At 51.6% G+C, this 12,966-nt stretch overlaps 1 protein-coding gene across 1 annotated transcript in view; it reads left to right on the top strand.

The window, feature by feature from the left end:
• Nucleotides 1–12,966, top strand: part of FBH1 (F-box DNA helicase 1) — a 35,021-nt gene that overhangs the window by 4,488 nt on the left and 17,567 nt on the right. Inside the window, exons 4-11 of the mRNA XM_069860944.1 lie at nucleotides 499–629; nucleotides 1,915–2,050; nucleotides 2,776–2,966; nucleotides 3,605–3,718; nucleotides 5,486–5,580; nucleotides 8,267–8,435; nucleotides 9,697–9,925; nucleotides 11,979–12,066. Coding sequence (XP_069717045.1) covers nucleotides 499–629; nucleotides 1,915–2,050; nucleotides 2,776–2,966; nucleotides 3,605–3,718; nucleotides 5,486–5,580; nucleotides 8,267–8,435; nucleotides 9,697–9,925; nucleotides 11,979–12,066 — 1,153 coding nt within the window. The remainder of the gene's footprint in view (nucleotides 1–498; nucleotides 630–1,914; nucleotides 2,051–2,775; nucleotides 2,967–3,604; nucleotides 3,719–5,485; nucleotides 5,581–8,266; nucleotides 8,436–9,696; nucleotides 9,926–11,978; nucleotides 12,067–12,966) is intronic.

Genomic DNA, 12,966 nt, shown 5'->3' with positions numbered 1-12,966 from the left:
CCGTGCTGTGTTTGTCTCTCTTTGTTCCGTTAAATCTCTTTATTGTTCCCCAATACCCCCATCCTTTCTTAGCAGGTCGTTTTTTTTTGGTCTTCAGGACTATGGTGGAATAGAATCATGGAATAGTTTGGGTTGAAGAGACCTTGAGCAGCCTGATCTAGTGGGAGGTGTCCCTGCCCATGACAGGGAGGTTGGAACTGGGTGATCTTTCAGGTCCCTTCCAACTCAAACCGTTCTGTGATTCTAATACCCTCTTTCTTTGAATGCTTTGGGTGATGAACCAACATCACCCTATTCCCATCAGCCTAGAAAAACAACCTGTTATGGACATGTTTGCAAGCTGTGAGGAGCAAGTCGTTCCCCATCTCCTCCTAGGTACCTGTGTCCATCAAGCCCCAGGGACATTTTTGAGCTCCATACTGGTTAGCTTGTTGCCACAAGAAACCTATTTTCCTGTATTATGAGAGGAAAGATGATGGCATGTGCTTCCCATTCTAGTTCATTCCTTGGAAGAAGCTCTATCATCGGTACCTCATGAAGGAGGATGGAGCCCTGCACAGAGTTGATCAGGTCTTGCAGGACTTCGCCATAACGAAGGAGCAGGAAGAATGCGTGTTGGGGCTGATCAGGTGAGTTCTCTTCAGCACTTGACTTTGTATCTGTAGGTCCTCAGACCTTCCTTCTTTTGACTCCTCTTCCATTTCATCCTGTGACTGACAAAGAGAGAAATGAGTTTGTCTTCAACAGGTGGGAGACATAGAGGAAGATGAGGAAGCAGAAATTGTTTTAACAGTAGAAATCACTAGTAGGGTTCTAGAAATGGGTAAAAAACTTTCCCTTTCCACTTTCTTGTTATGCTCGTAGAATCGCAGAATCATTTAGGCTGGAAAAGGCATTTAAGACCATTGAGACCAACCATTAATTTCGCACTGCCAACTCCACCACTAAACCATGTCCCTCAGCTCCACATCCACACGGCTTTAAATCCCTCTAAGGATGAACAGGCTGGACCGCTGGGCTGAGACCAACGGGATGAGGGTTAATGAGGCCAAATGGCGGGTCCTGCCCTTGGGGCACAACAACCCTGGGCAGCTCCAGCCTAGGAGAAGGCTGGCTGGAAAGTGCCTGGAGGAGAAGGACCTGGGGGGGTTGGTTGAACAGGAGCCAGCAGGGGCCCAGGGGGCCAAGAAGGCCAAGGGCATCTTGGCTTGGAGCAGACCCAGCGTGGCCAGCAGGGCCAGGGAGGTTCTTCTCCCTCTGGCCTCGGCCCTGGGGAGACCGCTCCTCGAATCCTGGGGTCAGTTCTGGGCCCCTCCCCACCAGAAGGATGTTGAGGCTCTGGAGCGAGTGCAGAGAAGAGCAACGGAGCTGGGGAAGGGGCTGGAGAAGAAGCCTGAGGGCCCTGGGGGTGTTTAGGCTGGAGAAGAGGAGGCTGAGGGGAGACCTCATTGCTCTCTCCAAGTCCCTGAGAGGAGGTTGTGGAGAGGAGGGAGCTGGGCTCTTCTCCCAAGGGACAGGGGACAGGACGATAGGGAATGGCCTCAAGCTCCACCAGGGGAGGCTCAGGCTGGACATTAGGAAAAAAAAATTTTTCCCAGAAAGAGTGATTGGTCCCTGTCCGAGGCTGCCCAGGGAGGGGGTTGAGTCCCCTTCCCGGGAGGGGTTTAAGGCACGGGTGGACGAGGTGCTGAGGGACATGGGTTAGTGACTGATGGGAGTGGTTGGACTCAATGATCTGGTGGGTCTTTTCTAACCTGATGATTCTATGATTCTACTCGGCGAATAAACTCATAGAATGATTTGGGTTGGAAGGGACCTTAAAGATCATCCAGTTCCAACCCCCCTGCCCTGGCCAGGGCCCCTACTCATTTGCTAAAGCTCTTTTGCAAACGCTGCTGTTCCCCTTCTCCGCAGGTGCGTGTCTGCCATGCCCACCGCCAACAAGCTGGATCCCAATGTGGTTCTTCAGTGTTTGAAGAGTCATCACCTCTTCCCAAAAGCTGAAGTCTGCATCGCCAACAAACTGCCGCATTTACAGAGCAGGATGGGGGTGAGTTTAATGGATATTAACTGAATCATAGAATCACGAGGTTGGGAAGGACCATTCCCATCAATCACAGCCTCAACATCCTTCTTGTGGGGAGGGGCCCAGAACTGACCCCAGGATTCGAGGAGCGGTCTCCCCAGGGCCGAGGCCAGAGGGAGAAGAACCTCCCTGGCCCTGCTGGCCACTCCGGGTCTGATCCAAGCCAAGATGCCCTTGGCCTTCTTGGCCCCCTGGGCCCCTGCTGGCTCCTGTCCAACCAACCCCCCCAGGTCCTTCTCCTCCAGGCAGCTTCCAGCCAGCCTTCTCCTAGGCTGGAGCTGCCCAAGGTTGTTGTGCCCCAAGGGCAGGACCCGCCATTTGGCCTCATTAACCCTCATCCCGTTGGTCTCAGCCCATGGATCCAGCCTGTTCAGATCCCTTTGGAGCCTCCCGACCCTCCAGCAGATCCAGCTTCCACCCAGCTTAGTGTCATCCGCAAACTTGCTACGGTTTCTTTAACTACTGCTGCTGCTTCGAGGTCATTCCCTGGAGATGTTCAAGGCCAGGTTGGATGGGGCCTTTGGCAGCCTGATCTAGTGGGATGTCCCTGCCCCTGGCAGGTGGGTGGAACTGGATGATCTTTATGGTCTCTTCCAACCGAAATTATTCTGTGGTTCTATATCTGTCCTCCTGAATCACCTGTAGGCTTAACCTTCTTGCTCACTCTTTCTTCTTGTTGCCTCTTCCAGCCTGAGAAGGTGTGGGCCATCGTTGCAGTCATGGTGCTTTTCTCTGACGGCGTCAGCGACATCCAAAACTTGATGGTGTGTCTCCAGAGACCTTGTTGCAACCTCTCTGTGGTGGATGTGACCGAGAGGCTTTACTGCATCGCCACGCTGCTGAACGCGATGAGGGACAGGAACATTGCGATCACCAACAGGTAACGACTGCAGGAGATGCTTCCCGCTTGCCTACCTCTTCCTAGGCATGGAGATATGGGATGTCTATTTTAGGTTCCTCACTCCAAGAAAGACATTGAGGGGCTGGAGTGTGTTCAGAGAAGGGAATGGAGGTGGAGAAGGGGCTGGAGAACAAGAGTTTTGAGGGGCAACTGAGGAACCTGGGGTTGTTTAGTGTGGGGAAAAGGAGACTGAGAGGAGACCTCGTTGCTGTCTACAACTGCCTGAGTGGAGGTTGTAGCGAGGTGGGTGTTGGTCTCTTCTTCCAAGTGCCAGGTGATAGGATGAGAAGAAATGGCCTCAAGTTGCACCAGGGCAGGTTTGGATTAGACATCAGGAAAAATTTCTTCACTGCAAGGGTTCTCAGGCCCTGCCCAAGGAGGTGGTGGAGTCCTCATCCTTGGAGGTCTTTAAAACACTAGTAGCTGAGGTGCTCAGGGATCTGCTTTAGTAGTGGACAGGGATGGTTGGACTCTGATCTCAAAGATCTTTTCCAAACAAACACTTCTATGATTCTATGAAGTATTCATGACGTTGCCCGTCTTTTAGGTGGCTACAGACATATAATTTTTTATTGATGATTTCACAATACCAGTTTCTTTTTTTCCCTTTCTACCAGGATCCATTACAATATTTTCTACTGCCTCTATCTGATGGAGAACGCTTCCGTAACTACGCAGACAGTGGAAGAAGAAACACCGGCTTCGTGCTATAGACAAGACCTATGGGCCAGGTAATGCAATTTTAGGCAGTCGTACGCAAGGCCTTAGTGGGGGGCTGAACCTGGCAGGGGGAGCTAACGTCTCATAGAATCACTCGGTTGGAAAAGACCCACCGGATCATCGAGTCCAACCATTCCCATCAAACACTAACCCGTGTCCCTCAGCACCTCGGCCACCCGGCCCTTAAACCCCTCCAGGGAAGGGGACTCAACCACCTCCCTGGGCAGCCTCGGACAGGGACCAATCACCCTTTCCGTGAAGAATTTCATCCTGATGTCCAGCCTGACCCTCCCCTGGTGGAGCTTGAGGCCATTCCCTCTCGTTCTGTCCCTTGGGAGAAGAGCCCAGCTCCCTCCTCTCCACAACCTCCTTTCAGGTAGTTGTAGAGAGCAGTGAGGTCTCCTCTCAGCCTCCTCTGAACGACGTGATTGAGAACAGCCCTGAGGAGAAGGACTTGGGGTGCTGGTGGATGAGAAGCTTGACATGAGCCAGTAATGTGCACTCGCAGCCCAGAAACCAATCATGTCCTGGGCCGCATCCAAGCAGCGTGGCCAGCAGGGTGAGGGAGGGGATTCTATCACTCTGCTCCACTCTTCTGAGACCTCCTCTGGAGTCCTGTGTCCAGTTCTGGAATCCTCAACATAAGAAGGAGATGGAACTGTTGGAACGGGTCCAGAGGAGGCTACAAAGATGATGCAAGGGCTGGAGCACCTCCCACACAAGTTGGAGTTGTTCAGCCTGGAGAAGAGAAGGCTCCAAGGAGACTTCATAGCGACCTTCCAGTACTTGTAGGGGCTTCAGAAAAGCTGTAGAGGGGCTTTTTCTAAGGGTCTGGAGGAATGGGATGAAGAAGAATGGCTTTAAATTGGAAGGGGGGTGATTTAGATTAGACATTAGGAAGAAATTCTTCCTGATGAGAGTGGGGAGTCCCTGGCACAGGTTTCCCAGGGAAGCTGTGGCTGCCCCATCCCTGGAGGTGTTCAAGGCCGGGTTGGATGGGACCTTGGGCACCCTGAGCTAGTGGGAGGTGTCCCTGCCCATTGCACGGGGTTGGAACTGGCTGGGCTTTGAGGTCCCTTCCAACCCAAACTATTCTATAATAAAAAACCAAATCAAGGCTTTTCACCCTCCAGATGCTCTTGGGGACCCCGTGCAAAGGGATGGGTCACACTGTTGGCTGATTGCAGGTTTCCAACCTTTATGAATCATAGAATCACCAGGTTGGAAAAGACCCATCGGGTCATCGTGTCCACCCATTTCCATCAATCACTAAACCATCTCCCTCAGCACCTCGGCCACCCGTCCCTTAAGCACAATTGCAGTTGCACTTCAGGCAGAAGCCCTGAATGACTTCCTTCATGTTAATCAAAGTTTTCAGCTCCTTGGAGAGTCAAGGATAATCAATCTGTCTTCCATGCTGAGAAGCAGGAGAGTAATTTAAGGTAGAGGCTCTCAAAAGCAACAAATCACCCCAAACCCAAGTGGCTGTTTGTTTTCAATAAGCTGAAGGACTCGGGGGGGCCAAATTCATTTTGGCTTCAAGCCTTTGAGAAGATCTTTTCTGCTGCGACCTTCCTCAAGGTTTAATTTTTTTTTGCTGTCTCCAATCTTTTCTTATTCCCTGCTTTTCTCATTTGCAAGAGAACGAGGTTGCTCCAGTGCCACGTTCCTGCTTGTGGGGTGGGATAAATCGCTCCTTGGTCTCCTCCTTGTTTGGTTTATGTGGGAGGATTTATTTTCTTCATTCCTTTCACTCTGCTTTTGGTTCCTGTTTTTAGCAGCTGCCCTGAAGTAAAACTGACCCACGAGCAGCAAAGGATTTTGAATCACAAGATTGAGCGCGGTCAAAGAGTGAAAATCATGGCGTTTGCAGGTAAGAGCCAAAAATGATGCATTTATTCTTAACACATAACTTTTAGATTTTATAGAATCATAGAATAGTTTGGGGTGGAAGGGACCTTAAAGACCATCCAGTTCCAACCCCCTGACATGGGCTGGGACACCTCCCACTGGATCAGGGGCTCCAAGCCCCATCCAACCTGGCCTTGAACACCTCTAGGGATGGGGCAGCCACAACTTCCCTGGGCAACCTCTTCCAGGGTCTCACCACTCTCATCGTAAAGAAATTCCTCCTCGTGTCTAGTCCAAATCTGCCCCTCTCCAGTTTATCCCCATTGCTCCTCGTCCCATCCCCACAAGCCTTTGTGAACAGTCCCTCCTGAGCTTTCCTGGAGCCCCTTCAGGTACTGGAAGGTCACTATAAGTTCTCCTTTTTTTGGCTCCTTCCCTCCCTGCTGCTTGTGTCCGAGGAGCTCTGTGGATGCCGGGAAACCACCTTGCTTTTAATCATTGCTAAAATTCAGAGCAAGCTTTTGCAGAGAAATAGGAGTTGGAAGCGTGGTGGGGGTCCCTTCCATGCTGGAGAAACATCTTATTGGGGCACGATGCCGAAACCGAAGGTTTGGGCGCTGTTGATGACTGCCCAGAGCAACTTATTGGGAACCCAGGAGAGGAGAAGCATCTCCTCAAGGCCAGGTTGGATGGTTTCTTGGGCAGCCTGATCTAGTGGGATGTCCCTGCCCGTGATAGGAGGATTGGAACTCGATGATCTTTGAGGTCCCTTCCAACCCAAACTATTCTCTGATTTTATGATTCTCTCCGTTTGTTGCTTTGTCGTGTTCAGAGCCTTTTTCGCAGTGTTGTCCGGAGGCCACTAGACGGATTCGCTCTTTCTTGTTTAGATTTAGCTTCTCTGTAGGAGCAGCAGAAGCCAAGAAATCTTCTACAGTTGTGATTGGTCCTCCAGGAGGGAAGCAACAGAGCCACGAGCTGTGGCCAGGGCTGTCCTGCAGCAAGTGGGAGTGAAGGAGAGCAGCACTCGTAGATCTTACAAGGAAATGAGCTCATGAATCATTCAAAAGAGCAATTTTAATGTTTCATTTACCAAGCTGGCTTTCAAGAGACCCAGCACCTTCATTGTGCTCAGACTTTCAGCATATTGGGTGACCATATGAGGATAATGCGTTGTCAGCTATGAGGACAGGCTGGGAGAGTTGGGGTTGTTCCACCTGGAGAGAAGAAGGCTCTGGGGAGACCTTAGAGCAACCTTCTGGTACCTGAAGGAGCTCCAGGAAAGCTGGGAAGGGACTTTTTAGAAGGGTCTGGATGAGGGGGAATGGTTTAAATTGGAAGAGGGGAGCTTTAGATTAGACATTAGGAAAAAACTCTTTGTGATGAACGTGGGGAGGCCCTGGCCCAGGTTGTCCAGGGAAGTTGTGGCTGCCCCATCCCTGGAGGTGTTCAAGGCCAGGTTGGATGGGGCTTGGAGCCCCTGATCCAGTGGAGGTGTCCCTGTCCATGGCAGGGGGGTTGGAGTTGGATGAGCTTTAAGGTTCCTTCCAACCCAAACTATTCTATGATTCTACAAAATGGGTTTTTTTAAAAGGCTTTTCAGCTGCAGACTGTGGTTTTCCAGAGCTGCTCTGCTCCACAGCTTCTACTGATATCAATTCCAGCAGTGAATTCGTTCCCATTAGCTGCAAATAGTCCTGCTGCACAGTTGGGACAGCAGGAGGGGGAAGGTAAAACTGCTGAGAGATCATAGAATCACTCGGTTGGAAGAGACCCACTGGATTATCGAGTCCAACCATTCCCATCAATCACTAACCCATGTCCCTCAGCACCTCGGCCACCCGGCCCTTAAACCCCTCCAGGGAAGGGGACTCAACCCCCTCCCTGGGCAGCCTCGGACAGGGACCAATCACCCTTTCCAGGAAAAATTTCATCCTGATGTCCAGCCTGAGCCTCCCCTGGTGGAGCTTGAGGCCATTCCCTCTCGTCCTGTCCCCTGTCCCTTGGGAGAAGAGCCCAGCTCCCTCCTCTCCACAACCTCCTCTCAGGGAGTTGGAGAGAGCAATGAGGTCTCCCCTCAGCCTCCTCTTCTCCAGCCTAAACACCCCCAGGGCCCTCAGGCTTGTTCTCCAGCCCCTTCCCCAGCTCCGTTGCTCTTCTCTGCACTCGCTCCAGAGCCTCAACATCCTTCTGGTGGGGAGGGGCCCAGAACTGACCCCAGGATTCGAGCAGCGGTCTCCCCAGGGCCGAGGCCAGAGGGAGAAGAACCTCCCTGGCCCTGCTGGCCACACCGTTTCTGATCCAAGCCAAGATGCCCTTGGCCTTCTTGGCCCCCTGGGCCCCTGCTGGCTCACGTTCAACCAACCCCCCAGGTCCTTCTCCTCCAGGCAGTTTACAGCCAGACTTCTCCTAGGCTGGAGCTGCTCAGGGTTGTTGTGTCCCAAGTGCAGGACTCGGCATTTGGCCTCGTTAACCCTCATCCCGTTGGTCTCAGCCCATGGATCCAGCCTGTTCAGATCCCTTTGGAGCCTCCCGACCCTCCAGCAGATCCAGCTTCCACCCAGCTCAGTGTCGTCTCCAAACTTGCTCAGGGTGCGCTCGATGCCTTCATCCAGGTCATTGATAAAGACATTGAACAGGGCTGGACCTGTGCTGATTCATTCATTCCTGACATTCCTGTGTTTTGTTCCCTTTCTTCTGTTCCTCAGGTACAGGGAAGACCTCAACCTTGGTCAAGTATGCCGAGAAGTTTGCCGATATGAGGTTCCTTTACGTGGCATTTAACAAAGCTGTTGTGGAGAGAGGGAAAAGCGTCTTCCCCAGGAATGTGACCTGCAAGACTTTCCATTCTTTAGCGTACGGAAGTGTCGGCAAACGGTGAGTGGGGATTTGAGACGCCTTCCTTGAAGACCAGCGCAGCAGGGAAAACAATGTGTCGGGAAAGGGAGGTCTGGTTTTGACGTAAGCCTCCAGGAACTGAGGGAAAAAGAATGAGGGAAATCATAGAATCATGGAATGGTTTGGAAGGAACCTTAAAGCCCATCCAGTTACAACCCACCTGTCATGGGCAGGGACACCTCCCACTAGATCAAGCTGCTCAAAGCCCCATCCAACCTGGCTTTGAACACCTCCAGGGTGGAGCATCCATGACTTCTCTGGGCAACCTGTGCCATTGTCTCGCCATCCTCATCATGAAGAATTTCTTCCTAATATGTAATCTAAAGCTCCCCTTTCCAATTTAAAGCCACTTGGAAAAAGTCCCTCCCCAGCTTTTCTGGAGCCCCTTCAGGTACTGGAATCTGCTTTAAGGTCTCCCTGGAGTCTTCTCTTCTTCAGGATGAACAGCCACAAATCTCAGCCTGTCCTCAGAGTAGAGGTGCTCCAGCCCTCGCATCGTCTTTGTAGCCCCCTGCTTGGCTTTGAAAACACTGTAATTACAGGGGTGAATGATGGGAATATCTTTCTGGTTCACCTTTTCATCTATGACATCTATAAAATGAACCAGTTTGTGCTTCCACTAGGTCGAGAGGAGGCTACAAGGATGATGTGGGGGCTGCAGCACCTCCCATAGGAGGACAGGCTGAGAGAGCTGGGGTTGTTCAGCCTGGAGAAGGGAAGGCTCCAAGGAGACCTTATAGAGACCTTCCAGTACGTGAAAGGGGCTCCAAAAAGCCTGGAGAGGGACTGTTCACAAAGGCTTGGAGTGATGGGATGAGGAGCAATAGGGATAAACTGGAGAGGGGCAGATTTAGGCTTGATATAAGGAGGAATTTCTTTACAATGAGGGTGGTGAGACACTAGAACATGTTGCCCGGGGAAGCTGTGGCTGCCCCATCCCTGGAGGTGTTCAAGGCCAGGTTGGATGGACCTTGGAGTCCCTGATCCAGTGGGAGGTGTCCCTGCCCTTGGCAGGGGGGGTGGAACTGGATGGGCTTTAAGTTCCCTTCCAACCCAAACTATTCTATAATTCTAAAAATGTGCAGATTTCAGAGATATTCCATTAGCAGGTCAAAGTGGGTGCATAGAACTTCTGCAAGTGTTAGATTGCAAGAGGAGCAAAAGTGAGCTTGCTTTTGCAGTAGGATTTCTCGTGTGTTTCAATGTCTCTCTCTTATTTTTTTTATTATCTGTGGCCCAGCTATAAAGAAAAAGGCAAGCTCAACTTCTCCAAGATGTCCGTGTATTCCATCAGTTCCCTTATCCAGAACCGCGAGGGACAATCGCTGTTTATAAGAGGAAAAACAGTCTCGCAGACCCTTGAAAGCTTTTTTGCCTCGTCAGATGAAGAGATCTGTGAAGAGCACGCTCCGATTTGGTTCAAAAATACTCACGGCGAGAGAAGACTTGTCAGTCGAGAAGAAAAGAAAGTGAGTGTCGGAGATGAAGCAAAACTTGGGCTCCAGGGTTTGGAGAATGGGGCAAAACTCTCATAGTTCATGAATATTTGTGCCCTGTAAGGGAAAAAGAGAAGATTGAGAGACTTGGGGTTGTTCAGGCTGGAGAAGAGAAGGCTCCAAGGAGACCTTATAGTGACCTTCCAGTCCTTGAAGGAGCTCGAGGAAAGCTGGGGAGGGGCTCTTGATCAGGAAGTGGAGGGGTAGGATGAGGGGGAATGGTTTTAAAGCTGAAAGAGGGGAGATTGAGATGAGATCTTAGGAGGAAATGGTTTGCTGTGAGGGTGATGAGGCCCTGGCCCAGGTTGCCCAGGGAAGTCATGGCTGCCCCATCCCTAGTGGTGTTCAAGGTCAAGTTGGATGGGCTTAGAGCAACCTGATCTAGTGGGAGGTGTCCCTGTTTGTGGCAGGGAGGTTAGAACTGGGTGGGCTTCAAAGTTCTTTCCAACCCAAACTATTCTACGATTCATAGAATCGTAGAATCACCAGGTTGGAAGAGACCCATGGGATCATCGAGTCCAACCATCCCCATCAATCACTAACCCATGTCCCTCAGCACCTCGGCCACCCGTCCCTTAAACCCCTCCAGGGAAGGGGACTCAACCCCCTCCCTGGGCAGCCTCGGACAGGGACCAATCACCCTTTCTGGGAAAAATTTTTTTCTTATGTCTAGCGTGAACTTCCCCTGATGGAGCTTGAGGCCATTCCCTCTCGTCCTGTCCCCTGTCCCTTGGGAGAAGAGCCCAGCTCCCTCCTCTCTACAACCTCCTCTCAGGGAGTTGCAGAGAGCAATGAGGTCTCCCCTCAGCCTCCTTTTCTCCAGGCTAAATACCCCCAGCTCTCTTGGCCGCTCCTCATAAGGACTTCTCCTCAATAAAGCCTTTTCCAAATGCATCCCCCTGAAAAGAACATTCCCTTGGCTCAGCTAGTAGGGCAGTAGAACACAAACCCTCTAATTCCTGCACATTAACACCAACTTTGTGTTTATTTTGGCTTCTCTTGATACCTCACAAGGTACTTCAAGGTATTTTGAGGCTGTCAATTCATTCCCTGCCAGGGTTGGAAGGGTCCTCCAAGCCCATCCAGTTCCAAGCTCCCTGTCATGGGCAGGGACACCTCCCAGCCGTTGCTCCAAGCCCCATCCAACCTGACCTTGAACACCTCCAGGGATGGGGCAGCCACAGCTTCTCTAGGCAAGCTGGGTCAGGGCCTCCCAACCCTCATCAGGAACAATTTTTTCCTAATGTTTAATCGAAATCCTCCCCCTTCCAATTTAAAGCCATTTCCCCTCATCCTATCACTCCAGGCCCTTCTAAAAAGTCCCTCCCCAGCTTTCTTGTAGCCCCTACAGGTCCTGGAGGTTATTCAGCAAGTCCAGGGAGGCAATTGTGCTCCTGGACTTGGCCCTAGGGAGACCGCTCCTCGAATCCTGGGGTCAGTTCTGGGCCCCTCCCCACCAGAAGGATGTTGAGGCTCTGGAGCGAGTGCAGAGAAGAGCAACGAAGCTGGGGAAGGGGCTGGAGAAGAAGCCTGAGGGCCCTGGGGGTGTTTAGGCTGGAGAAGAGGAGGCTGAGGGGAGACCTCATTGCTCTCTCCAACTCCCTGAGAGGAGGTTGTGGAGAGGAGGGAGCTGGGCTCTTCTCCCAAGGGCCAGGGGACAGGACGAGAGGGAATGGCCTCAAGCTCCACCAGGGGAGGACATCAGATGAAAAATTTTCACAGAAAGGGTCATTGGGCACTGGCAGAAGCTGCCCAGGGAGGTGGTGGAGTCACTGGAGGTGTTTAAAAGACAGATGGATGAGGTGCTGAGGGACATGGTTTAGTGATTGATAGGAATGGTTGGAGTGGATGATCCTGGAGATCTTCTCCAACCTTGTGTTTCTGTGATTCCATGGAAGGCCGCTCTAAGATCTCCCCCGAAGAGAAGAGAAGCAGGAGGAGAAGAGCTTCGGAGAAGACCTGTTTTGCCTGGTTGGGTTTTCTGCTCAAAGCGATCTATCCACACCCTTCCCTTTTCTCTTTCTAGATCAACGTGGAAGAGGCAAAAGAGATATGGCGCAACATGAAGAAGCTGGATGGAGATGTGGAGAAGAAATACAAGATGACTTGTGATGGTAAAGCATTAAATTCCTGTGCTCCTGCTCTCACCAGGGAGCTCAAAACAGGTCTGAAGGCTGGGAATTGGTTCATTTTTCCTCTTTGGCATGAGGAGGTGGTGGAACTATTTCCTCTTGCTTCTTAGCGTGGGTGCAGATAGTGCCGGAGGTGGCTCATACTGGAGAAAACGTTCTTCCTTGTCGTTTACTTTGTGCTTTAACAGCTTTGTAGCTGTTGAGGTGGCTGCTGTGGGGTTGGCTTCTTCATATTTCATAGAGCTGAGGCAGATAGAGCCACATCTGGGAGCAACAGAGATGTTTGCAGCCCCTCCATGCAAATTCCGAGCGAGAATCGTAGGACAGTTTGGGTTGGAAGGGACCTTAAAAATCCACTTCCAACCCCCTGCCATGGGCAGGGACACCTCCCACTGGATCAGGCAGCTCCAAGCCTCATCCAGCCTGGCCTTGAACACCTCCAGGGAGGTGACATCCATAGCTTCTCTGAGGAACCTGGGCCAGGGCCTCATCACCCTCATTGTGAAGAATTTTTTCCTCATGTCTAATCTAAATCTTCCCCCTTCCAATTTAAAGCCATTCCCCCTCATCCTGTCGCTCCAGACCTTTGAAAAAAGTCCCTCCCCAGCTTTCTTGTAGCCCCTTCAGGTCCACTCTGAGGTCTCTGTGGACCCTTCTCTTGTCCAGGCTGAACATCCTCAACTCTCTCAGCCTGTCCTCATAGCTCCAGCCCTCAGATCATTTTTTTCACCCTCCTCTGGACCCGTTCCAACAGCTCCATCTCCTTCTTCTGTTGGGGGTTCCAGAACTGGACGCAGGACTCCAGGTGGTGTCTCACAAGAGCAGAGTAGAGGGGCAGAATCCCTCACCCTGCTCTCCACGCTTCTGGTGCTGCCCAGGAGA

The sequence above is a fragment of the Phaenicophaeus curvirostris genome, chromosome 1 (assembly GCF_032191515.1).
Source record: "Phaenicophaeus curvirostris isolate KB17595 chromosome 1, BPBGC_Pcur_1.0, whole genome shotgun sequence".
Taxonomy (NCBI): Eukaryota; Metazoa; Chordata; class Aves; order Cuculiformes; family Cuculidae; genus Phaenicophaeus; species Phaenicophaeus curvirostris.
The sequence above is the reverse complement of the archived record's forward strand: the minus strand, read 5'-3'. Positions and strand labels throughout refer to the sequence as shown.